Source organism: Bos javanicus, chromosome 2, assembly GCF_032452875.1.
Source record: "Bos javanicus breed banteng chromosome 2, ARS-OSU_banteng_1.0, whole genome shotgun sequence".
NCBI classification, from domain to species: Eukaryota; Metazoa; Chordata; class Mammalia; order Artiodactyla; family Bovidae; genus Bos; species Bos javanicus.
The window spans coordinates 103458285-103483877 of record NC_083869.1 but is presented as its reverse complement, the minus strand read 5'-3'; the positions used below and the strand labels follow the sequence as shown (position 1 = coordinate 103483877).

General features: G+C 39.1%; 1 protein-coding gene across 1 annotated transcript; it reads right to left on the bottom strand.

The window, feature by feature from the left end:
- Window positions 1-1366: 1366 nt before the first annotated feature.
- On the bottom strand, window positions 1367-24649 carry ATIC (5-aminoimidazole-4-carboxamide ribonucleotide formyltransferase/IMP cyclohydrolase). The gene is made up of 16 exons (XM_061384063.1): window positions 24133-24649; window positions 23680-23806; window positions 22068-22144; window positions 21316-21382; window positions 17628-17716; window positions 16598-16749; window positions 16091-16247; window positions 13127-13252; window positions 11909-12016; window positions 11057-11142; window positions 9970-10059; window positions 8547-8675; window positions 4504-4596; window positions 3124-3306; window positions 1997-2152; window positions 1367-1673 (listed from the first exon to the last, which is right to left on the bottom strand). Exons 1-16 carry the CDS (start codon window positions 24149-24151, stop codon window positions 1554-1556), a joined length of 1779 nt encoding a protein of 592 aa, XP_061240047.1. The 5' UTR covers window positions 24152-24649; the 3' UTR covers window positions 1367-1553.
- Window positions 24650-25593: the final 944 nt, after the last annotated feature.

Sequence of the window (25593 nt, the reverse complement as noted above, 5' to 3'; positions counted from 1 at the left end):
TTTCACCTCACTGATGGTGATGTATGTGTTTATTTAAAAATGATTCTTGGCAATTCCCTGGTGATCCAGTAGTTGAGAACTTTTCGCCTTCACTGCTGGAGCCCATATTCAATTCCTGGCCAGGGCACTAAGATCTTACAAGCCACACAGCATGGCCGAAAAACAAAGATGCTTCAAGCTACAGATGTTTAACGCACTTTCCACACAGGCATGGTTTATTACATTTATTTTTTAAAGTAAATTTGTGCCTAGCACTGTGTTTAGCAAAAATGAGCTTTAAGAGTGTCCAAGAATGGAAGCACTGGAAACTTAAGACCTGCAGGAACTCATGCTCTCAGGAAGGGACAAAGACCGGGCTTTAGTAAGAAGGTGCCCCTAGAGGTATCAGGGTGGTACAAGCTGCCCTCAGGGATGGTTCATAAATGAGTGAGGCCTGATGTTTTTCTTCCTGGGCCCTAGGCGCTCCCCCAACTTAAGTACACTGTTTACTGATCCAGATGTTTTGTTACGGGTTTTCTGCACAGACTGCAGTAAGCTATTTCTTCACGGGGTCCTGGCTCCTTTTAGACAGTGGTGTTAGAAACCACGACCTTAGTTTTAGTAATGTTCATTGCCCCTGGGGTGTCACACTTCTTGGTGCTCTCAGTAGATAGAAGTAGTCGTGTATTTTCTAAAGTGTGAGTATATTCCTTTTAAAAACTATTTTCTACTTTATTTTTATATTAACTGATTGAAATATTTACAAATGAAATATATAGACTTTGCTTCAAAATAGTGTTTAGGCATTGCAAGTGGGGGAAAAGTAGATAAAACTCAAGCAGTCATGAAATATTATAGATACATAGAATTTTACTATTTTGTGTTCATCCCAAAACATCCGTAATAAAGATCTTTTAAAAATTCAGAAAACTACTTACAACCATATGCTAATTAACAATTTTGAAAACTTAAAACAGTCAAATTCCTAGAGAGGAAAAAAATACTTTGCTAGAAATTACTTAGAAATATAAAAGCTATTTAAGCTACACCAATTATTAGAAGTTATTATATTTATTGGTGTAAATTTTTGGACTAATCCTCCTGCAGATAATTATGAACACTGGCCAAAAATATTTAAAAGGTCTATTTGAAGCTCCTGTAAAGCAACCAAAAGCTGGTGGGAACCAGAGGGGCATCAATCTTCAAAGGGAGAGAAGATGGTACATCAGTTCTCCACAAATTGATCTACAGATTCAATGCAATGCCAATTAAAATCTCAAGAGGTTTTTTTCTGTAAAAACAGACTAGCTGATTCTAAAATTTATATGAAAATGCCAAGGACCTGGACATAGCCAAGAAATCTTTCCAAAACACTACTGCGAAGGACTCACACTACCCAATTTCACAATTTATTATTAAGTTACAATAATCAAGACAGTGCCTATAACTAAGACAGTATAGACTGAAGATTATTAAATTTTATGCTTTAGTTTTAAACAAAGGTCATTTTCAAAATTCCGTACGTGATTTTTCACCTACACAGAGTCAGGGTATAAAATAATGTATTGATGAAGTCAGTGATGGAAGAGCCGGAGATTCGTGTGAGCAAGGATTATTCCCAGCTCATCGCAAGCCTCGATCACAACTTTGTCAGCGGCAGAACCGGAAGGGGCAGCGATGTAGGCCACGCCACTCTGGGAGGGGAAGACAGAGATCAACTCTCAAAATACAACCTCATGCCAAAACATGCCAGAATCAACCACTACCACTGCCAGCCCCAGTAAAGAGAGTAAGCTAACAACAATTCACATTACAGACTGATTCATTGTCAAAGAGGCAAAATAATGGAATTTGGGCTATCCATAAAGCAAATAATTCTCTAGCTATTATACTGATACATCGTATCATCACAACTTACATATAACTCATAGAACTGAAAAAACCAGAAGCACTATTTCTAAAATAATTAGTACATAATAACCAAATCTATGCAAACACACACCAACTTCATACTTACCCTTTTAGCTCTGTCTACATTGTCCCGGAAAGGAAAGAAGGCATCAGAGCTGATGGAAACTTCATTAAGTTTGTCAATCCATTCCTTTTTTTCTGTCTCGGTTAACAACTCAGGGACCTCCTCAAACAGTGCCTTCCACTTGATCAAATCTTCACCCTGTAAGTGGGGACAGGGGGGAAAGACAAGTATTACACCATTTTCAGTACTATCTGATACAAATCAGAATGCTGGGATGTACTCTACAATCTACTTTTATTCTTATTCATATATGTAAGTCCTCTTCCAGGACTTAGAGCACAATTTGCTATGTAATTATCGAGCAGAAAAATCAAGTATTAACGTCATTTTTAAAAAAGACTGTTTGAAACACCTCCTGGTTACAAGGCATGTTCTCCAACAACACTTGTTGATTGTATTGTGGATTCCTATCCCTGGCTGGACAACCTAGTGGAGCTGACTCACCCCCTCAGAAGACCAGAACTTAATTTTTATTTTGTAATCATTACCCATTAAGCACTTGTATTTCCAGAAACTGGGCTAAGTCCTACTTTTTTAGCAGGCTACCTAATACCTGCAATTTTAATGCTCCCTCATACCTTCTTTAAGGTAGAAAACATTAAAGCACATGAAACATAACACAAGTACACTGAGTTGTTAATGGAGTTTCTGGAGAATGTCAGGGGCATTTGCTACCTGCTATCAAGTAACCTGTATGCAATGTTGAATACACATCCATCACACAGCAAGCAACATGCCTGGCACTGTGACAGATATCCAAGATGGGTGAACAACAGTCCCTGCCATCAAAACTTAGAACCAGCGGGGATACAAGTACACAAAACTAAAGCAGTGGCTATAATCTAAGAAGACATGATCTGTGGTGTCAGAAAGGGGTAAAGAATGCCAAAGAGAGGTAAATGAGACAGAGGTTGTTTACATTAGTAATTTTAGACAATCTAAAGCTTCAAGAAAAATACGATGGCCAAAAAGTTCATTCAAATGTTTCCATAAGATCTTACAGAAAAACCCAAACAAACTTTTTGGCCAACCTGATACCTTTTCTCTTTGGAGTGATGACGACAGTTACACAGGAAAGGGTAAACCCCACTCAATAACAGCCCTTTTACCTCGCCGATAGTTCCAGTAACATACTGATCGATGGCATTGGAGATTTCCGCTCTCTTCACGCCAGTTTTAAACTTCATGGAAAGCACTTGGGGGTGATGTCTAAGCCACCAACAGTTTGCCTTATCACCTGCAAGGCGTGTGCAGTGTATACGAGACTGCTGTCCTGCTCCGATGCCAATAACCTGAAGAACATGGGCATTAAAATGAATACTTCTCCAACAACATGTTTCTCAATGGATTTTTTGTGCATAGTCCCCTCAAATCTATCAATTTTATGTGGGGGGAAAAAATCAGGCCAAACGACGTATAAATAGTTTTAAAAGGTAGGGTAACATGTTTTATAAATACTATTCATGTTTTACTCTTCGGTGACATTTGAGGCATGGCTATTAATATTAGACAGAAGTTTCTAGAACTTCTAGATATCAGCAGTAAAGCATGGTCTTACTGGAACTTATTAGACCAGCAGCCACAATCTTCCAGATTTTTGTTACTACAGGTTAGCAATCTTTCAACAGTTTTTAGTCACTAAGTCATGTCTAGCTCTTTTGCTACAGTAGGCAATCACTAAAATGCTATATTTGAAAGGGTCTTCCAGGTTATTAATATTAATTAATTCCAATTAATGCCCACTCTCCCCTTCCACTTATGGGCTAAATAATTTAACAAATGTCTAGAGAGGAGCTCAAGACACTATGAGAAGAAACAGTGCTAAAGTTATTATGGCAAATCCAGGTACACCCCAGAGCTAGTAGAGTTGTGGTGATGAACCACCTTGGTTCTATACTCTGTGGGCTGGTACACTAAGAAAGGTCTCTAGCTTAACATCAGATCAGAAGAGATGTTCAACATCTTGACTGTGGTAGTGGTCAAACAATCATATAATCTGTGCAAAGTGTTAAACTTTTTTTAAAAGGGTGCATTTTATTGTATATAAATTTATACCTCAATAAAGTTGATTTTAAAAGATGATGCTAACTCCCAGCTTGCAGATTCTTAGTAAAATGACTTACAGAAATATAAATAAAAATACCCTTCAAGCTGCAAAATAACGGGCTAGTACTTTCTCCTCCCTCTTCACTGGAAATACTACTGACAGGGAGGAGGGGAGCGAATAAACTAGCTCCGTAGGAGCTATTAACAGTCTGCTACTCCAAAATGTGCCAACTCATTCCAGGTAAGGAACAATAGAACCATTCTAATACTTAATTCCAACAATACTTTGTAGTCATCACCGAGTAAATACTGACAAACCCAAGGAGAAAAACTTGGCAACATCTTCCTTTTCAAGCCAGTCTAGTTCCCAAGGCAGACAGATTTTTGAGTATCACTTTGTAAAACAACAGTTTCCCCCAAGGTGAGCCTGACAGCTTGGTTACCTGCCCATTCTTGGCATAGCACACGGAGTTCGACTGGGTGTACTTGACAGCAATGGTGGCCACGATGAGGTCCCTGAGCGCAGATTCCGGCAACTAGAAAAAAGACAAAATAGTAAATTGGTGTTTCTTTTAAACTTCGTTTGACTTTTAGCATCCTATGCTTCATTTATTATAACAGGCCTATAATGCAGTTCTATCCTTCAGATGAGGGAATGAAATTAACTGTTCATTCAGTTCAGCTGCTCTTTGTGTCCAACTCTTTGCGACCCCATGGACTGCAGCACACCAGGCCTCCCTGTCCACCATCAACTCCCACAGTTTACTCAAACTCATGTCCATTGAGTCGGTGATGCCATCCCACCATCTCATCCTCTGTTGTACCCTTCTTCTCCTGCCTTCAATCTTTCCCAGCATCAGGGTCTTTACAAATGAATCAGTTCTTCGCATCAGGTGGCCAAAGTACTGGAGTTTCAGCTTCAGCATCAGTCCTTCCAATGCATAGTCAGGACTGATCTCCTTTAGGATGGACTGGTTTGATCTCCTTGCAGTGCAAGGGACTCTCAAGAGTCTTCTCCAACACCACAGTTCAAAAGCATCAATTCTTCGGCACTCAGCTTTCTTTATGTCTTTGTAACTGTTCATAGGAGACACTATCATGTTTTACTGAAAGGATCATGTCTAACATATTTGTCATGGAACTCTGTGTGATGCCTAATGCATCACAGACTCAAACTGACACCATTTTTACAGGAATTTTGGCTTAAGCCTGTTTACATATTGCACTAGACATGAAAACTATATCCACTCCAACACTGATGAACAGTATTCTATCACAGTATCAACAAATAACTGGAGATGCTATTGTTCAGAAACTACACTGAGAATAATTTGTACAGATACTACAATCAACTGTGATGCACACACATCCAAGGCTCTTCAGGCAAAGTCATATTAGGATCATTTTTTGGTTTGCCTAGAATATTCTATGTAGAAGGCATTAAAAAATGTATTATGAACTAAATACTGGTTCAAATAGAATGAAACAACTATGATAACTAAAAATGTCACTATCTTTACTATAAAGAGCAAATAAAATTGAAAAGAAGGATAATGATCTATGTTGGTATGCTAAGTGGACAGAATATATAAGCACAGCTAATTGATAAATTAAGCTAACTGAAAAACTGATACAACTTCATCAAAATTAATACTTCTACTCTTTGAAAGGTATTGAGGATAAAAAGACAAGCTACAGACTGTAAGAAAATATTTGCAAACTACATATCCAGCAAAGAAGTAGTATTCAAAACATGTAAAAACCTCTTAAAACTCAGTCACAAATCTAATTAGAAAACTGGCAAAAGACATGGAGAGACATTTCAAGAAAAAGGACATACATATAAAAATGAACACATGAAGAAGGGAGAGGAATATAAAGGAAGATAAATCCACCATTCTCATCCGTAGGTTTCCAAATTTCTATTAAAAATACATGTGAACAAGTAGAGAAGAACTTAGATAAATGATTAAAATCACAGACTTGTAAAAATATCCAAGATAGCACAGCCAGAAGCACAAAACCTCTCAGGTTCCACTAAATTATTAATCAGTCCAATACCTATAAACCTACAAGGAAAACTTACAAAAATTAAGATTCTCAATAAATAGGCATGGTTGTCAGCATGGGTACCACAGAATTTGGCTCAATGCCCTTTCAGTATTTTTAAAAATACGTTAGCCAACCAGGTTAAAAAAAAAAAGTGGAAAAAAAAAAAAAAAAAATCCAGAGCCCTATTTTACTGTGAGCTGCTTCAAGTAACACTGCTAACCCAGGACCTGAGGGTCTTTACCAAAGGAGTGGATTCCAAAAACCTGCAAGATATCTTTACTTATGATTCCTAAAATGTTCTTTTATTTTAGGGCACCATTAACTTTCAACAATACAAATGAAATACCCAGTAAATCAACAAAGATCATGCCTTAATCACTATATGTTTATTAACAGAACTAGCCTGATGAAGATTTTAAAGCCTATTTTCAGCATTCTACTTAAAGCCTCAGAACTCACACCGGAGAACAATAGTTAACTCATTGTCCACTTCTGTTACACAATGACTTGTTAAGAGACTAATCCTTTTCTAAGAACAAACAGAAATACTGAACACAGAGCTCATAAAATATCGAGCACTGAGAGGCAAGAGGCAAACACCCTGGTGATAAAGGAAGCAACGGTGTGACTCTGTTTTCCCCTCCAAGCCTTCTCCTAGTTGCAAGGCGGTAACTAAGAGGTAAATGAGCTGAGCCCTAGGCTCAGCTCTATGGAAGGAAAATATCACTAACCAGATGCTCAAAGTATTTTTATGGCTTTTTCATATTACGGACAAAAAAACTGATCAACAGTCAACCTACAAAAGAAATGGAAATTCTGAGTCAACCTAAGGATTATAAACCCAGGAGAAAGCCTCTCAGAGAGCCTGGAGAACAGTTCCAAACAGGTAAGGGTGTGGCAAGCATGTACTTGATGTTGATGAAGGGGCATATGCAACCAAGCACACATCTCAGTAGAAGGTCACTGCTGTCCTCGAAGACCCACCTTAGTTAACGGTTTCAGTGCTCTTCTAAGTATGGGATGATCTTTTAAGATGCAAGAAACTGGTTTCATAAAATCTCCTGAAAATATCCAAACTATCTGAGGGCCAGTTCTGTCAAGTTTCTCTAGAGCACAAAGTTACCTCATCCTGAATTCCTTTCAGTGACTGCTGTGGCTGAAGACTTGATTCTTATAGAAGTGGATGGTAGGTGAGCTAGTTAATTTTGTGATCCGCTCCCTCTCTGTCTTAATTTCAACCAAGGTTTGGGAGGCATTTCTTGACTAATTTGTTCCATGGTGCTAGGAATGCTCCCTTAGTTCAGGCAAGCATTTTGTTGATCGGCCACCTGATGTGTTATTACTGGTCCCTTTTAACAGTAACCAAAAGCCTCTGGGCCACATGTCTTGTCTGTTACAGTACAAGAAATGGTTCCCTCTTTTTGCTTCTTCCCGTACACTGTCACAAGTCTAAGACTGAATTATGATTGAGCAGATAGTTCTATCATTGGGGAGGCCTGGTTAGTACATAATACAGATGCACACTGCACACTCAAGGGGAGACAGGAGGCCAAAGGGCAGAGAGTAAGTTTTATGTTTAAATTTTTCCCGTCTTGCCTTAAAAATATGAATTTTTAGTTCATCTGATTCTCATGACCAGCATTCAGTCAAAAATGCCAGGCATACCAGCAGACAAGACCAGATAACAATGAAGTTAGTTACACATCCAAAGTAATGGAAAAAAAAAAAAAGTATAGCCAACATCAGATCTGGAGAAAACTGAAGGCCCAATCAGGAGATCTCAGAAAAACAAGTACCATCTCAACCATTTCCTTACTGTGTAGCCAAATCTCTTAACTGTCCTCTATGTCACAATTTGTGATCTTTACAATACAGATGACAGTGGTTACGCTCCACCCAGAGGCAGCTGTGCATATTAAATGATATAAAACATGTAAATTAAAAAAACAACACCACCCAATCCAGTATTATCCTAGGAACATGTCCTTCTAAAATATGACAACAGGACAAAAGCAAATTTATTACTACATGTAAACATGGACCACAGCACTGAGCGTGGAAACAACCTAGATACCCATCACAGTACACAGACTGCATGTGGCCTTTCTGATGAAGATGTGCACCTATGCTTATTGATACAGAAACACAGCTGTAGCTTAATGCACGGAAAAAAGCCAAGTGATAAAAGACATGATCCCATTTATGTAGAACTGAAGATAACTGACCACATACACACAGGTGGACAAAAGTTTCTAACATGGTTGGTCTTTTGCTCACTTTTTAAGTTCTCAAACTTACTTGACAAATCAAAGAAGGACTAGCTCTTTGCGTATTGATCAGTTTTAAAATATGGCCCTTCATAAATGCATAAGCATATAAATGTTAAAAAACTGATCTACGGAATTACTAGTATTCAGTTATTTTTCAGACTTACATCTTTATTCTTGGTAACAATGTTGCTAAACAGTGACCTGTTGACAACACTATTATTTCTCTTCTGGCTTAAACGAAGACCAAAGAGAGTTCGAACTTCATTTTCATCTGGAATATAAGACTGGTCCATCTAAATAAAACACAAATTTAAAAAGTTAAGAGTAAAAAAATCCACATCTCGCAAAATCATTCACTTAATTTATGTTCAAGGTATATTATTACAAGTAAGGTTATATGCATGTTTTTTTTGTTTTTTTTTTTCTGACTTAAGCAGGTACAAGATCATTTCAGGATGGCTGTAATAGAATGGCCAGGCACCAATATTTTACTCCAAAACTTTATAGGCTTTATAACCTCACAGGATTTTGTAACTTACACCAACATAATAGAACCAATAATTCTAACAGAGAACTTCTGGTTTTAGTAACTGAAAGCACTGCCCACATAGTTGTTTTTTTTTTTAAACAAAACAAAACAGTAGATAAAACAGACTGGCTACAAAACAGGCAGTGGCACAAAAATTAGCCACTAGTTTTCTTTTCTTTCTAACAATTTACTACAAATACTCAGCCAAGATTAAAAAGTTCAATGGAGAACAGCATTTGTAGTATGTGTCTTTGTCATTTGGAAAGGAGTATGTCATTCATGGCTCTCTTGACCTCTTCCAGATTTTGATCTGAAATGATGGGGCATGGGAATAACCTATGTCATAATACTACTCTCTCCCCAGACATTTTTCTATACTTCAACAGTACAGAAAGCACTGATAACCTGTAACTCAGAAGCAAGCCCTCATATTAATTCTACTTAATTTGCATTTTCATGAATTCTAAAATGGTCCTTTTTTTTTTCTATTATAAAATTTCTAAAACTGAGATGTGCCCACCTATAACTGATGTCAAAAAACTTGCCTCTGGTCAGGCAAAGGAAACACGTTTTTCACGGTTGTAATTACGTGTCTAGGTGCAAACTTAGCCAAATTCCCAAACAAAATATTGAGGAAGCCCTGATACTCTTCTGACACCCTGAAACATGACACTGTCTGGTGCTGACTATCAATCGAGTATTTGCTGAATATGCACAGACTATGTATTTCAGGCAAGATGAGCAAGAATTGAAAATATTACTTTAAAAAAAGGTAATAGAGTGGCAGAAGGAAAGGAAAGATTTCAAATAACCTTTAATACCTTTTGAATAGGAAACCATTTTAAATAAATTATTTTTTAAAAAATTAAAAGAAAGGGTGAGAAAGCTATCTTGATCTGAAACTCAAAAAATTAACAGGAAGAAAAAACCTGTAGGATTAAGGATAAAGAAATCATAGTAAAAAAGGATAAATTAGAATGGTTATCAGTATAAAGAAAAGATTAAATATGGGGAAAAATAAAAGAGCAATTATTACTATAAATATGAATTGCACTAACCTGAAGAACACAGTAATTACCATTTTTCTTTTTGGAAAGTATTTTCAAAGCTTCATTTTCATATCCCGGGGCAATAATACCATCAGATACCTATACATGTATCAACATTAGATATTAATTTCTATTTTAAAAAATCAGAGAATACCACCTAAACAATCTAGACATACTTATGTGTCATAAATAATGCAGCAGCAGTTTCTGGTTTCTACCTCTACTAGATAATACAAACACTATACTTGGAAACGATAAGTCTGTGCTAGAAGACATCTTTTTACAGCTGATCTTATCTCATTAGTGTCATTTTGGTTGTCTGTTTCAATTTTAATGAAGAATATATGAATGATTTGCTGTGATACATGTATCTTAGGAAGACACATGACTTTTTTACTATTCTGTTCAGGGGTTGTTCTGCAGTAATTAGACAGAGCATGTTCTTCCAGTTCTGGCTCTGCTAGAACCTGGCTAAATGATCCGAGGCAAGGCAGGCTCCTCAAAAGCAAGAGAAGGGGTTCAGAGGAAATCAGAGATTCACACAGTATAGCTAAAGACACAAAAAGTACAAAAGTCACAGCTCACACCCCAAGCCTCATGCTATATGTAACCTGTAATGGGACATGCCAACTCCACTGTCGCTGGGGATGGTAGGGGTGATGGTAAGAAGCCCTGCGATGAAACTAAATATCGTCAAGCCACTGGCCCTGTTAGCCTTAATGCTATCTGTTTCCTTCCAAGCTACCTGAGCTAACTTCATTCTTCTTCTGTCTCCCCAATCCCCAACACCACCCTCCCACCCTTCTGGAATGCTTGTTTGATACTCAATTGATGGGGTTACTTTTTCAGAATAGGTTATAATTTCCCCCACTAAACAGTCTCTTTCATTACAGACCTAATGAAGGTATATAGTCAGCTTCAGAAATAATAATTTTGGCATTAAAATACTGACTAGACAATTTAAAAGAATTAAATATGTAAAACTTTACATCACAACAGCCAAATACAAATATTATACATTATGGTTTCAATAAACACTACGTAAAATTTGGCTCTACTTAGCTATATACGGATCAAGATGCAGAATTCCACTAACCTCTCTGGAGATAATCTTGGCAGTAGGGACATCACAAACATCAGATAATGCAACAAAGTCACCAAAGGAAGACATCCTATCAGCCCCTGTAAATAAAAATTAAAACAAAGTGTTTATCACAGATTATCCTTATACAGAAAAAAATAACATTCAAAAAACCCCAAAGTGATCACATAAAATCTAACTTGAGATTTAAACAATAGATTAGTAACTTGTTTAACTGAAATAATCAGTAAGAAATATTCTTTAATTTTACCTTCTAGAGCAACATTCAGCAAAGGGCCTGATAGTAAATATTTTTTAAGCTTTGTGATCCCTGTTTCAACTCTTGAGGTTGGAACAGTCACGGACAATACCATATCACCCTACTCCACCTGAACTACATCGATAAAAGATGCGTGGTGGGCTGGCTTAGCCTGTTGAGTAATAGCTGGCGAACCCTTGATGTAGAAGGTAAACTATGATAAAGTATCTCAATAATCTCCCATTAATGTTATTACAATATTCATAGGCTATTAAACTCATCAGTTAGACATTTGTGAATTATATAAAATGTTAACTTTAACCAAATTCAGTGTACTTAAATAACTATAATTTAAGCAAAACAAATACATTCAATAGGCTAATCTGAAATTGTGTTCCCCTTTATTACATTAAAATACTAAAATACACATTTTTATAAACAAATTTATTCCAAGGCTCTCATATAGTTATTCTGTAGTACTAATAAAAAATGAATTAACATAATTTGAAATCTTATACCAAAAAGGATATTTAAGATCAGATATTACCTTTCCTCTAAAAAAAAAAAAAGAAAGAAAAAAAAAAACTACACGCTATTATTCGTCTGACCTCTTGCTCTTGCGTATGCAGTGGCTACGGGTGTGAGGGTTTTGTACAGATCATAGACCATGCAGACGTTGGCTTCGTCTTCACTGAGTGGAATTCCAACAGCAGCACCTGGTATAGAGACCCGTTTATAAGTCAAAAATCTCAGTTACCACTTGTCAGTTCCTACATTAGGACAACATTTTTCCAAACATCTAGTCCATGCAGGGTACTTTCTAGTGCTTATGCCAAATTAAACAAAAATCTACTTGGCCAGATAAATGGCAAAATATAACTGCAGGGGAGGGTGAAGCAGGGGGTATCTCTCCTCTCTGGCCTCTGAAATAGAGCCACCGAGTCTGCCAGCACCAGGCATGTGTATGGAGCTCCTTTACTTCATTACTGACTCTTTCTCTGTCCTGCCTGATATCACACACTATTTTCCTGCTGCTCCCATTGTTTGAACATCCAAACAGTATCTGAGAACTAATTATGTGGTGAATTGTCAGTGGGAGTTATAAATAAGTTGTAAAGTTGACTGAGACACAGAAGCAAAAAGGTCTCTCAGACAATGGCCATAGAAAGTTAAAAGTGTTGTAACAAATTCTTGACGTCTGCTCAGTTAAATTTTCATCCATGTGGAAAAATTTTAGTCATATTGCATTAGGCAACATAACTTTTATTTTCTAAAACATGCTTCCACTACAGATAATGGGAGAAGGCAATGGCAACCCACTCCAGTACTCTTGCCTGGAAAATTCCATGGAAGGAGGAGCCTGGAAGGCTGCAGTCCATGGGGTCGCTAAGAGTCGGACACGACTGAGTGACTTCATTTTGACTTTTCACTTTCATGCATTGGAGAAGGAAATGGCAACCCACTCCAGTGTTCTTGGCTGGAGAATCCCAGGGACGGGGGAGCCTGGTGGGCTGCCGTCTATGGGGTCACACAGAGTCGGACACGACTGAGGTGACTTAGCAGTAGCAGCAACTACAAATAAAACTATTTCCTGACCTTCCTATCTTATAACAATGTCACACATTATTTTTATGTAAATAATACGTGTGCATGTTATTGTTATCTGATTTTATCCCGTTACTGCATTAATATCATTATTAATCAAAAGTGGTTTCACACATCCCAGACTGTTCACATTTACTTTAGAGTCTTGTCAAATTTCTAAAAACTTTAAAAAGAAGTTCATTTTGAACAGTTCCAGAGAATCCCAGGGTGCAACGCTTTACCTGCTGGGCTAACATGTTTGAAAGACGCAGCAGCTGGAAGGCCTAAAGCTTCTTTGAGTTCCTTCACCAGCTGCCAGGCATTCAAAGCATCACATAAGTTTATAAATCCAGGGGCTCCATTCAGAACTACATATAAAAACACACATGAACAAGCAAGGTCAATAAGATGTGTACATTTCCTAGAAACCATTTTAAACATATAAAGACTGCACAAAAATTCTTCAAAAGAAGTATAATGAAGAGGCGAACAGATATATATGAACATGTAAGAACTCAGTGAGATGAGTGAATACAGCACCAGAGTCTGAACCCACGTTACCAAACACACACACACACACACACACACAGAAATGCATGAACATAAATACGAGCACACACCATGAGGACCACAGCCAGCCAACCCATAAATAAATCAGCAGAGAATTCCGGAACAGGAAAAAGTACAACTAGACTAGCAATCATCAGGGATCCACTTCAGTACAGAACTAAGATAAAATAATTGTGCGACTTTAGTGTACAATTTAGAGTATCTAAAATATAGTACTGGAGAAGGAAATGGCAACCCACTCCACTATTCTCGCATGGAGAATCCCATGGACAGAGGAGCCTGGGGGGCTACAGTCCATGGGGTTGCAGAGTTGGACACGACTGAGCAACTGAGCATAATATTTTAAAGTTGTAAGTCGTGTCAGTTTAAGAAATAATGTTATAAACTAAAGCAGGAGTTTAGTGGGTGGGAGAGATGGAGGGAAAAAACTCATTTGATGGACAGGGGAGGAGGTCCTCTTCTTTTAACTGGACTCAGCAGGCTGGGCTTCAAGTTGAAATGCAGTTAAAAAGGAGCTTACAAGTTTTTTGCTGCCTATTTTCTTAACAGTGGCAGGATTTTTAAAAGCCAAAATCTTATGAGTAAATATTTATAAGAAGTTTAGCATACACACACAAAGTAATGGGCCACCAATGAAAAACTTAACAATTTCATTTCCTCTGTGTTATCTTCAATAGCAGATACTTTCACAAGCAAAACCTTGCCAAGTATCTACTGAGTGCCTACTACAATGTTAGGCACTGTTCTAGGAGCTTGGGATGTTATCAGTGAATAAAACAGTCCCTCCCAAATTACTGTCATCATGAAGCTTATGAGGAGAGCCAGAAAGGAAACTAAATGTGTAATAAAATCATACAACAGAAAATTAGTTATTTACCCAAATGAATTGACGGCTTGGGTCTATACAAAAACACGTACAAAAAGCTTTATAACAGTTTTATTCATAAACTGCCAAACAGCATCCTTCTGTTTTTGATGTCTTTCAATAGGTGAATGAATAAACTGGTACATTCACACACAATGAAATATTATTCCATAATAAGAGGAAATGAGCTATCAAAAGACATGGAGGAACCTTAAATACAGATTGTTAAGTGCAAGAAGTCAGTCTGAAAAGACTACATACTGTTTGTTTCCAACTCTAGGATATCTGGAAACAGCAAAAGTATACAGTGAAAAGATCAGTGGCTGCCTGTGGTTAGTTAGAAGGCTGAAGGGGAGGAGTTTTTAGGGTGGTGAAACTATTATGCAAGATAGTATCAGGTTTCCCTAGTGGCTCAGTGGTAGAGAACATGCCTGTCAATGCAGGAGACATTTAGGGCTCAATTCCTGGGTCGGGAAGATCCCCTGGAGAAGGAAGGAAATGGCAACCCACTCCAGTATTTTTGCCTGGGAAATCCCATGGACAGAGGAGCTTGTCAGGCTACAGTCCATGGATCCCAAAAGAGTTAGACACAATTTAGCAAGTGAACAACAGGATAATTTTCATAAGATGAGTAAATTATGTTTGCCCAAACCCATAGAATGTACAAGACATTTTGAATCTAAACTATGGATCTTATAAGGTTAGATATGTGGTATGGGCAAAATATAAAATTAAAAAAAAAAAAAAACCTGCTCTTTTTAATAAAATTACCTGGAAATAAAGTTCCCTTAAACAAACAAAAAAAAAGACTATTTTCACGGAGCTCATGGGAGAGGCACCAAAGAAGCAAAATAGGCAACAGTAAACAACAGAAGCTGTCCCCCGCAACACTTCACCCCCAAAGTCTTTACACCTACAACTCTCTCCTCTGCCCGCTGGACCCACCCTTCCCTTGTACCAGGCAGCAGGATGTGCTTGCTCACTAAACAACCCACCTTAGCAACAAATCAGGGCTTCTCTGATGGCTCAGATGGTAAAGAATCTGCCTGCAATGTGGGAGACCTGGGTTCGATCCCTGGGTCAGGAAGATCCCCTGGAGGAGGGCATGGCAACCCACTCCAGTACTCTTGCCTGAGGATTCCCCATGGACAGAGGAGCCTGGTGGGCTACAGTGCACGGGGTTGCAAAGAGTCGGACATGACTGAGCGATGAAGCACAACAAAACAAGACCAAAAAACTGTAAAACTCTCTTATTACTCTACAGATCCTTAAGCCCTGACTAATTTCAAAGAATTATCTTTACCATTCTTAGTTCCTAACCTCTCATTACTATTTTGACCCATTTCAAACGGGCTGCCAGACCAATCCATCATTCCAAGGAAATCACTTTTCTGTAACATTCTCAAATCAAATAGCCACTGCTCTCAGCAGCCCTGTTTCCTCTAATGGTTCCTCTACTGCCACTTCAAGGTTTGGTCCTAACCATCTTACTATGAAATCCAGACCGTCTCATCCTGTCCCAACATCTTCAAAACCAATATCCACACAAAGATACTCCAACCTGTATCTTCAACTTGACTTCTCTTCAAAACCCTGGATTATCACAGTATTTTTTGTTTACAAGTCCCACTGGCAACTCAAATTTCAGGCAACTATAAGAGGTACCATGCAATTCATTTTCTAAAAAGTGAATCACGTCTGACACAATAGAAAGAAAGACACATACACACCCAGACACGGCAAACCATGTCACATAATACTCAGCCTTTACCTGTGATAGGGAGCTTGGGCTTCAGGGTATACAGCTGGGCAGGAGTCTGATGAGGGTTCATTCCATACCTCAGGGGCATCTGAGATACTCCTTTACTGTACTCTTTCCTGAAGTAATCTGAAATTGCTTCATCATACTGTGCTGTATGAGTAAAAGCCTAAAAAAAGAGTTAAGGTTTGTGAAATACCCATAGTACTTCCCAAAGTGAGATTAAAACCAAAAGTGAGGTTAAAAATGGTTTCCAAGTGCTATATATCCAACTACACCCACAAGCCCACACACCCATCCATGCAGGAAAGACACCAACTAATACTAAACAGCACAAAGAATTACTCCCTGCCACTTCTTTTTCAATTTTTAGACAGAAGACCTCTCTGAATGTTGGTCTCTCCATTTCTAATAAAAGGATAACGGCTCCAACCAGAGCCCTGGCAGGTGATATGATGTGGTGAGAACGGAGTACTGCTGGTTTTGCAAACACCACACCAGATAAAAGCGTGTTCCCACCTTCAAGGCTAACAGGCGTCTTGTCTCCAAGGATGTGTCTTTGCTGTCAGAATCCTGCATCTCTGAGGCTACGGCTGCATAGTCCTCCGGCTCACATACTACTGTCACTCGAGCGTGGTTTTTGGCTGCTGCTCTCAGCAGAGTCACTCCTCCTTTGAAGAACAAAAGATGATTTGCATTTTCATCAGTTTAACCTCTTTCAAATCAAGTGACTGTACATGCTGTGCGTTCATGAAAACATGCTCAGTCACTTCTGATTCTTTGTGACCCCAAGGACTTTAGCCTGCTCGGCTCCTCTGCTTGTGGGATTTTCCAGGCAAGAATACTGGAGTGGGTTGTCATTTCCATCTCCAAGGGATCTGTCCAACGCAAGGACTGAACCCGCATCTCCTGCTTGGCAGGCGGATTCTTTACCACTGAGCCACCTGGGAAGCCCCAAAATAAAGAAAAATAATATGTGTGTACTCAGTCATATTCAAAAAATAAGCTCTCTACACCAAGAGCTCTGAAAATATCAATGAATTAATCACAAGAGACACAGGAGACGCTGGTTTGATCCCTGGGTGGGTAAGATCCCCTGGAGGAGGAAATGGCAACCCACTCTAGTATTCTTGCTTAAGAAATCCCAGGGATATAGTCTTCGGGGTCGCAAAGAGATGGACGTGACTGGGCATGCACGCACACCCACACATTGTTTTGGGCTTCGCAGGTGGCGCAGTGGTAAAGAATCTGCCTGCTGTTGTAGGAGGTACGGTTCCATCCCTGGGTCGGGACGATCCCTCGAGGGGGAAATGGCAAACCCACTCCAGTATTCTTGCTTGGAGAATCCCATGGACAGAAGAGTCTGGTGGGCTACAGTCCACAGGGTCACAAAAGAGATGAACACGACTTAGTGCCTAAACAACAACAGTCCCAGAGACTATCTTCTACCCCTTCAACAGTGAACACTGGGACCTCCCTGGTGGCTCAGACGGTAGAGTCATTTCATTTACAGTGCAAACAGTCTGCAAAAATGGTTTTCCAAACTTACCAATATCAATATGTTCAACAGCCTCTTCAACAGTTACACCTGGAGAAGCCACTGTCTTCCCAAAGGGATACAGATTACAAACAACAACTCTGAAACAAAGAGGAATTCAGCTATCATGAAAAAGTGGAAACTTCCACCATTTACACATCAGTAACTGCTAACATTAAAACATTAAAAAGAAATGCAAAAAAAGCAAAATGGCTGTCTGAGGAGGCCTTACAAATAGCTGAGAAAATAAGAGAAGCGAAAAGCAAAGGAGAAGAAGAAAGATATAAGCATCTGAATGCAGAGTTCCAAAGAATAGCAAGGAGAGATAAGAAAGCTTCCTCAGCGATCAATGCAAAGAAATAGAAGAAAACAACAGAATGGGAAAGACTAGAGATCTCTTCAAGAAAATTAGAGATACCAAGGGAACATTTCATGCAAAGATGGGCTCAATAAAGGACAGAAATGGTATGGATCTAACAGAAGCAGAAGATATTAAGAAGAGGTGGCAAGAATACACAGAAGAACTGTACAAAAAAGGTCTTCATGACGCAGATAATCACGATGGTGTGATCACTCACCTAGAGCCGGACATACTGGAATGTGAAGTCAAGTGGGCCTTAGAAAGCATCACTATGAACAAAGCTAGTGGAGGTGATGAATTCCACTTGAGCTATTATTTCAAATCCTGAAAGATGATGCTGTGAAAGTGCTGCACTCAATACCCCAGTCAATTTGGAAAACTCAGCAGTGGACACAGGACTGGAAAAGGTCAGTTTTTATTCCAATTCCAAAGAAAGGCAATGCCAAACAATGCTCAAACTACCACACAATTGCACTCATCTCACACGCTAGTAAAGTAATGGTCAAAATTCTCCATGCCAGGCTTCAGCCGTATGTGAACCGTGAACTTCCAGATGTTCAAGCTGGTTTTAGAAAAGGCAGAGGAACCAGAGATCAAATTGCCAACATCCGCTGGATCATAGAAAAAGCAAGAGAGTTCCAGAAAAACATCTATTTCTGCTTTATTGACTATGCCAAAGCCTTGACTGTGTGGACCACAATAAACTGTGAAAAATTCTGAAAGAGATGGGAATACCAGACCACCTGACTGGCCTCTTGCGAAACCTGTATGCAGGTCAGGAAGCAACAGTTAGAACTGGACATGGAACAACAGACTGGTTCCAAATAGGAAAAGGAGTACATCAAGACTGTATATTGTCACCCTGCTTATTTAACTTATATGCAGAGTACATCATGAGAAACACTGGGCTGGAAGAAACACAAACTGGAATCAAGATTGCAGGGAGAAATATCAATAACCTCAGATATGCAGATGACACCACCCTTATGGCAGAAAGTGAAGAGGAACTCAAAAGCCTCTTGATGAAAGAGGAGAGTGAAAAAGTTGGCTTAAAGCTCAACATTCAGAAAATGAAGATCATGGCATCTGGTCCCACCATTTCATGGGAAATAGATGGGGAAACAGTGGAAACAGTGTCAGACTTTATTTTTTGGGCTCCAAAATCACTGCAGATGGTGACTGCAGCCATGAAATTAAAAGACGCTTACCCCTTGGAAGGAAAGTTATGACCAACCTAGATAGCATATTCAAAAGCAGAGACATTACTTTGCCAACAAAGGTCTGTCTAGTCAAGGCTATGGTTTTTCCTGTGGTCATGTATGGATGTGAGAGTTGGACTGTGAAGAAAGCTGAATACCGAAGAATTAGTGCTTTTGAACTGTGGTGTTGGAGAAGACTCTTGAGAGTCCCTTGGACTGCAAGGAGATCCAACCAGTCCATTCTGAAGGACATCAGCCCTGGGTGTTCATTGGAAGGACTGATGCTGAAGCTGAAACTCCAATACTTTGGCCACCTGATGCAAAGAGTTGACTCATTGGAAAAGACTCTGATGCTGGGAGGGATTAGGGGCAGGAGGAGAAGGGGACGACAGAGGATGAGATGGCTGGACGGCATCACCAACTCGATGGACGTGAGTTTGGGTGAACTCCAGGAGTTGGTGATGGACAGAGAGGCCTGGTGTGCTGTGATTCATGGGGTTGCAAAGAGTAGGACATGACTGAGCGACTGAACTGAACTGCTAACATGACCAAAACCCCTAATGATTTAAAATATGAACTCTGAGTTTGACATTTTAAAGTTCTAATAAGTTACAGTGAAACATCAGGACCTCTCATGGTTGCAAGAGCACAGGGAAATAGAAGGGGCCAGAGTCAGCAAATGCTTTCAATACACATTATTCCCACCAAATCATAATGAAATGTTGCTGCCTGGGTAACCTTAGCTAAGCCACTGTATTATCAAGCCCTAAAAATTAAAAAAAAAAAAGAAAAAAATATATATACAGGCATAAATCTTCATTATACTTTAAAATGGATTCTTAGAAATAACATCTAAAGCACAAGCATAAGTTGGATATTACCATAGTTTAAAGCTTTTATGATGGTCAAATGATACCATTAAGATTATGAAAACAATCTACAGAATGGGATAAAATGGATTCTTACAACTCAATAATAAAAAGATAAATAACTCAATATAGCAAAAACACAACACTGTAAAGCAACTATATTTCAATTTTTAAAAAATGGGCAAAGCATCTGAACAGACATTTCTCTGAAGGTATGCACATGAAAAGATCATAATTACAAGAAACCCATATTATACCCACTAAAAATGTTAAAAAAAAAAAAAAAAAAAAAAACGATAACAAATGTTGGTGATGATGCAGAGAAAGAAGAACCTTTGTATACTGCCAGTGGGAATGTAAACTGATGAGGCCTGGAAAATAAGTCTGGCAGCTCCTGCAAAGGTTAGAGTTACCATGAAATTAACATTCCCAGGTATATGCCCAAAAGAAATGAAAATATATGTCCACACAAAAACTTGTACACGAATGTCCAGTTTCTTTAGTCAGTATATCCAAAAGTGGAAAACAATCCAAATATCTATCAACTGATGAATAAATGAGAGTATATCTATATAAGTGATTACTTTTCAGCAATAAAAAATGCATCAATGGTATATGCTGTAACATGGATGAACTCTGAAAACATGCTAAGAAGCTAGTCACAAAGGACTATGTATTATACAATTCCACTGATGAGCAGTGCTCATATAAATCCACAGAGACAGAAAATAGACTGGTGGTGGTCTAGGTTGTTGGGGAATATGGAGATTAAAGTTAATGGGCAGAGTTTGGGGCAGGAGGGAGAGTGCCAGAGGGAAGGGCAGTGATGAATATATTCTAATATTAACTGTGGTGGTAACTGTGCAACTCTAAATATACTAAAAACTACTGAATTATCTACTTTAAATTGAGGAATTATATGGTATGTGAATTATATCTGAATAAAACTATTATACATATGCAACAAAAAGAAACTATGAATATCATTATGCAAATAACTAAGTTACTTATATATATCACAATTTAGATCATAGATTTTAAAAAAGCAAAGGCTGTTTAAGCATAATTAGGTGTTTCAGTAACATAAATTTGGCAAAATCAAAACGCTTACCCACATACAATGTCACAAACAAGGTCCTCATAAATGTTTACAGTAAGTAATCAGGAAGTGAAGCCTAACGTTAACCTTGATACTTAAAAAGAGACACCAGATTTGGCTTCTTTGTCTTTGATCCTTAATGTAGTAAAAGTTGAACTTTGAAAATTTTTACCTTATAAGATTGAAATCAAGTTTGGCCATGTCAGCACTATCTTCTGGGATATCACGAGCCAAGATTCCTAATTCAACAAAGTTAAAGTATTAGGTTCAAAAAATAAGTCACAATAAGACACTTCTTTCCAACATGACTTCATCAATCATGTTAAAGCCCCTAGCACTGCCTAATTAAGAATACCAGACAGTGTAAAATTAGGATTAGTGAGTATACTTCAAAACTGTTCGCATCAGTTCCCTATTCCCTTTTCCTCGAGCAACAAAATGTAAACGGAATTTCACCTGCTGTCAGTTCCATCAGTGCATATACTCTCATAAGTAGTAAAGTATTTTAAGATTCCTTTGAAAGTCAGTTACCCTGTGACGCTTTATTCCAAGCTTGAATCACAGCAAGAGTTTTTTTCACACTCTAAAACCTAAATATTTTCATTAACTCCAGCAGGAAATAACAAACTCTAAATTATTTATCAGGCCAGGACTAACAGCTACCAGAGGAATCCATCAGGTAACAAAGCAAGCTAGATTGTGTTTTAAACATTCTTATGTATTATGAACTTTAGCAGCAGATGTGACAAAACCACCGTAACCTCACAGATTTTTTTGTTGAGCTATGATCTGCCTTTTTCCTTATTCCTGCTTATTCTATTAACCATAAGATGATATGGAAAAACCCCAACAAACTTTGTGGCCAAACCACTGCAAAGTTTATTGAAAACCACTATTTAAAATTGAAGATATCCAACCACTTACCAGCATGGACTGCAGGATGCAAGGTTTTTACACGCCCCCCTAGCATTTCAGGAAATCCAGTTAGCTCAGAGACATCTCTGAAAACAGACAGAATATTGCTACTGTTTCTGTGGCTTTCATTTTACATTTTATATCATTTCAAAGCATCTTCCAACATTTTTTCAGAGCCTGGATTTTCAGAATTCAGAAAATGAATCATAAGCCATACTAATGAAATATTAAGAAATAAATTAAACTCACAAGTAATTTGACAATATACAACAAAATTATTAGTATCTTTATCCCAGTAATAGATTAAAAGGGATAGCAAGGATTTAGCCTTTTGGATTGACCTACATAAAAGTTAAAAACCTTTACATTGAAAAAAGAAAAAAAATAAGGTAAAAATGTAAGCTAGAAAAGATATTCACAAAGTATGACCCAGGGTCAAATAAAAGACAGCATTTAAGTATCAATCCATATCCCCAAATTGACCTGAACACTTTCTCTGGCTGAATTTACAAGCAAATTTTTATTTATTTTTCTTAAAAATTTATTCATTTATTTTTGGCTGTTTTGCTGGGTTTTCCTCACTGCTCACAGCTTTCTCTAGTTGCAGCAAGTGGAGGCTATTCTCCATTTGTGGTAAGCTTCTCACTGCCCATGGCTTATGTTGCAGAGCCACAGGCTCTTGGACACCTGGGCTTCAGTAGTTGTGGCACAGGGGCTCAGCTGCTACACGCCAGGTGGAATCTTCCTGGAGCAGGGATTGAACCTGTGTCCCCTGCACTGGCAGGTGGGTTCTTCACCACTGTACCACCAGTGAAGCCCGCCAAGTTTTTGAAAACCCACAACATGTGGGGAAAAAAGCAAGAAGCAAAACTATCTGTCTTCTATATGAGCTATGAAATAAAGACCACGCTTATGAAATAAAGACCACGCTTATAAAAACCCTGGAGAAAAAGACATCAACATGTTGTACACGGTTATCAGATACTCGGGGAAGAGAGGATGAATCTTAAGAGTTGAATTTTAATGATGTGAACAGTTTCACTAAAGAGCCAGTCAAAACAGATCATGTGGGCAAATAAGACCCAGAGCCACAACTTTCAGTGAAGCCTGTGAGCCCTAGAGTCCAGGGCTTCTCTTGTGAGGCCAAGAAAAGACAGGGCGATGAGAAGCCCCTGCAGTATAACTAGAGATTAGCCCCCCACTCACTGCAACCAGAGAAAGCTTGCTGGCAGCAACAAAGAGCCAGCACAGCCAAAAATAAATCATTTCTTAAAAAAAAAAAAAAGAAGATCATAGGCATCCTGAAAATCACAACTCCTTTCTTGCACAAAAACAATCCCCCTAATATGCACTGTGTTATAACATTAATGTGTTATAAGGTTTGGCTGAGGGGCGAGGGGCTCTGAAATGAGAGCTCTGGAGGTCCCAACTCCTTACTCTGTAAACCTGAAAATAAGTTTAAGCTTCCTGCAAAAGGTGGTTTAACTTACCAATTTCACAGCACTGTTGGGAGGAGTAAATAACATTATTTCATGCAGTAAATGGAATACAGTACTTTCTGGTCAACGTCACCAAACTACGTTTGGATTGGACTTAACTTAAAAAGCAAGTTGTTCCTTACCTGACTGCCAAACCAGCATCTCTGAGGGCTTTTGCAGTCCCTCCAGAGGCGATCAGATTCAAACCAACAGAAGCTAAGTTCCTGGCAAACTCCACAAGGCCATTTTTGTCAGAGACACTAAATAAAGCTGAAACAAAAGACATTTTGCATCACTCTCAGTACAAGACATTCTGTGCTTCAAAGCCCAGGGGGTCCAGGGGAGGGGGAGCAGTTTGGAGAAGGCATTCGCGAATCTTAGGGTCCCCACTACTCAGACTTTGACCCGGGGTCGGGTCCGCCGCCAGCGAGCCGCACTCGAGCGCGCGGCGGGCCCGAGCCTTGCTGACCGCAGCGCCGCCTCCCCACCCAGCCAGGGCCCCACAGCTCCCATCTGGCCGCCGCCATTGCCGGGGTGAGGGAGCCGCGGGGCACGGAGGTCATGGCGCGGCTCCACCAGGGCGCCGAGGAGCTCACCGAGCTGGCCGGGTGCCATGGCTGCAGGCGGCCGGGGTCCGCAGACAAGTTGGGGACAAAAGCGGCAACACCACGTGCAGAAGGAGACGGTGCGACCAGAATTTTTACCGGAAGGAAGCGGGGTGGGCGCAGTGAGCACTTGATCCGTCACGTGATCCAACCCGCCTGTAACCAGTTTTCAGAATTGGAGCCTCAGGGCTGTAAGGGAAAAAGGCGTTGGCTGCAGCTGGCTTTCTAAACCCTTAAACTAAAAAAAAAAAAACAAAAAAAAAACCCCTTAAACACAGAGTCGGACACGACTGAAGTGACTCAGCAGCAGCAGCAGAAGGGACTTAGCACATATGCACATACAAACTATAAAATGACTAATAATGGTAATGTGCCTGGATATGCTGCTGCTGCTGCTGAGTCGCTTCAGTCGTGTCCGACTCTGTGCGACCCCATAGACAGCAGCCCACCAGGCCCCCCCGTCCCTGAGATTCTCCAGGCAAGAACACTGCAGTGGGTTGCCATTTCCTTCTCCAATGCATGAAAGTGAAAAGTGAAAGTGAAGTCGCTCAGTCCTGTCCGACTCTTAGCGACCCCATGGACTGCAGCCCACCAGGCTCCTCCACCCATGGGATTTTCTAGGCAAGAGTACTGGAGTGGGGTGCCATTGCCTTCTCCGAATGTGCCTGGATATAGTGGAATTTAATTATCTCTGACTCCCTACCCAAATTATTCTCCCTTTAAAAACTTTCATGATTAGCAAAATCTTCGGAGTTGGTTTCTGGACCCGAGTTCACCTTCTTTCCAGGTGGCTGACCTCCTGAATAAAGCAACATTTTCTTTTCCAACCACACTAGAGTATTGGCTTTCGAATAGTAAAGACGCTGAACCTAAGTTTGGTAATATACTCTATTCTCTACACTTTGTGTAGATTAACTCATTTATCAGGTGTACCTTCTCAGAATTTATTCAGAAAAGTCAACCTTTAATATTACATCATATTTTCAGAACTTGAAACCAATATCCTGTGTTTGAAGAGAAAAGGTCAGTCTACAAGGTTAAACTAAAATCTTCAATCTAACATCTGGAAAAGCTCCATATAAAAATCAATAGCAAAAGAAAAAATATTTTGGATCACTAGGAAAAATAAGAGCATAATAAAACACTTGGATGCTTTTCTTGGAGCAAAAATTGTGCAACCCTTCACAAGTAGGAACAAGACTCCATATGCTTAATTATAAATGAAACACAATTGTCATCTGTCATATGTCTCATTTCCCCCCCAAAGAATCTAGTTCAGGATTAAGATTAAATATGGGGCTGAAGAGACCCCACAGTGCATCTATTTATTATTGAACCCGAATGTCAAAACAACTCCCAAGCACAAGAATTACTTCACCATAACATCAAAAAAATTTATTACCACTTTTTTTGTCATTAGTTTCTCAGTCGTGTGTGATGCTTTGCGACCCC

Bases quoted from the DNA above. Each gene is read 5' to 3' on its own strand.
- ATIC (XM_061384063.1), bottom strand. The intron at 17,717-21,315 runs GTAAAAATTTTC...TCTTTGTTTCAG, and splicing joins CTTGATTTCAATCTTATAAG to AGTTGTTGTTTGTAATCTGT. The intron at 8,676-9,969 runs GTTAGTGCAATT...TGTTTTATTTAG, and splicing joins GTAATTACTGTGTTCTTCAG to ATGGACCAGTCTTATATTCC.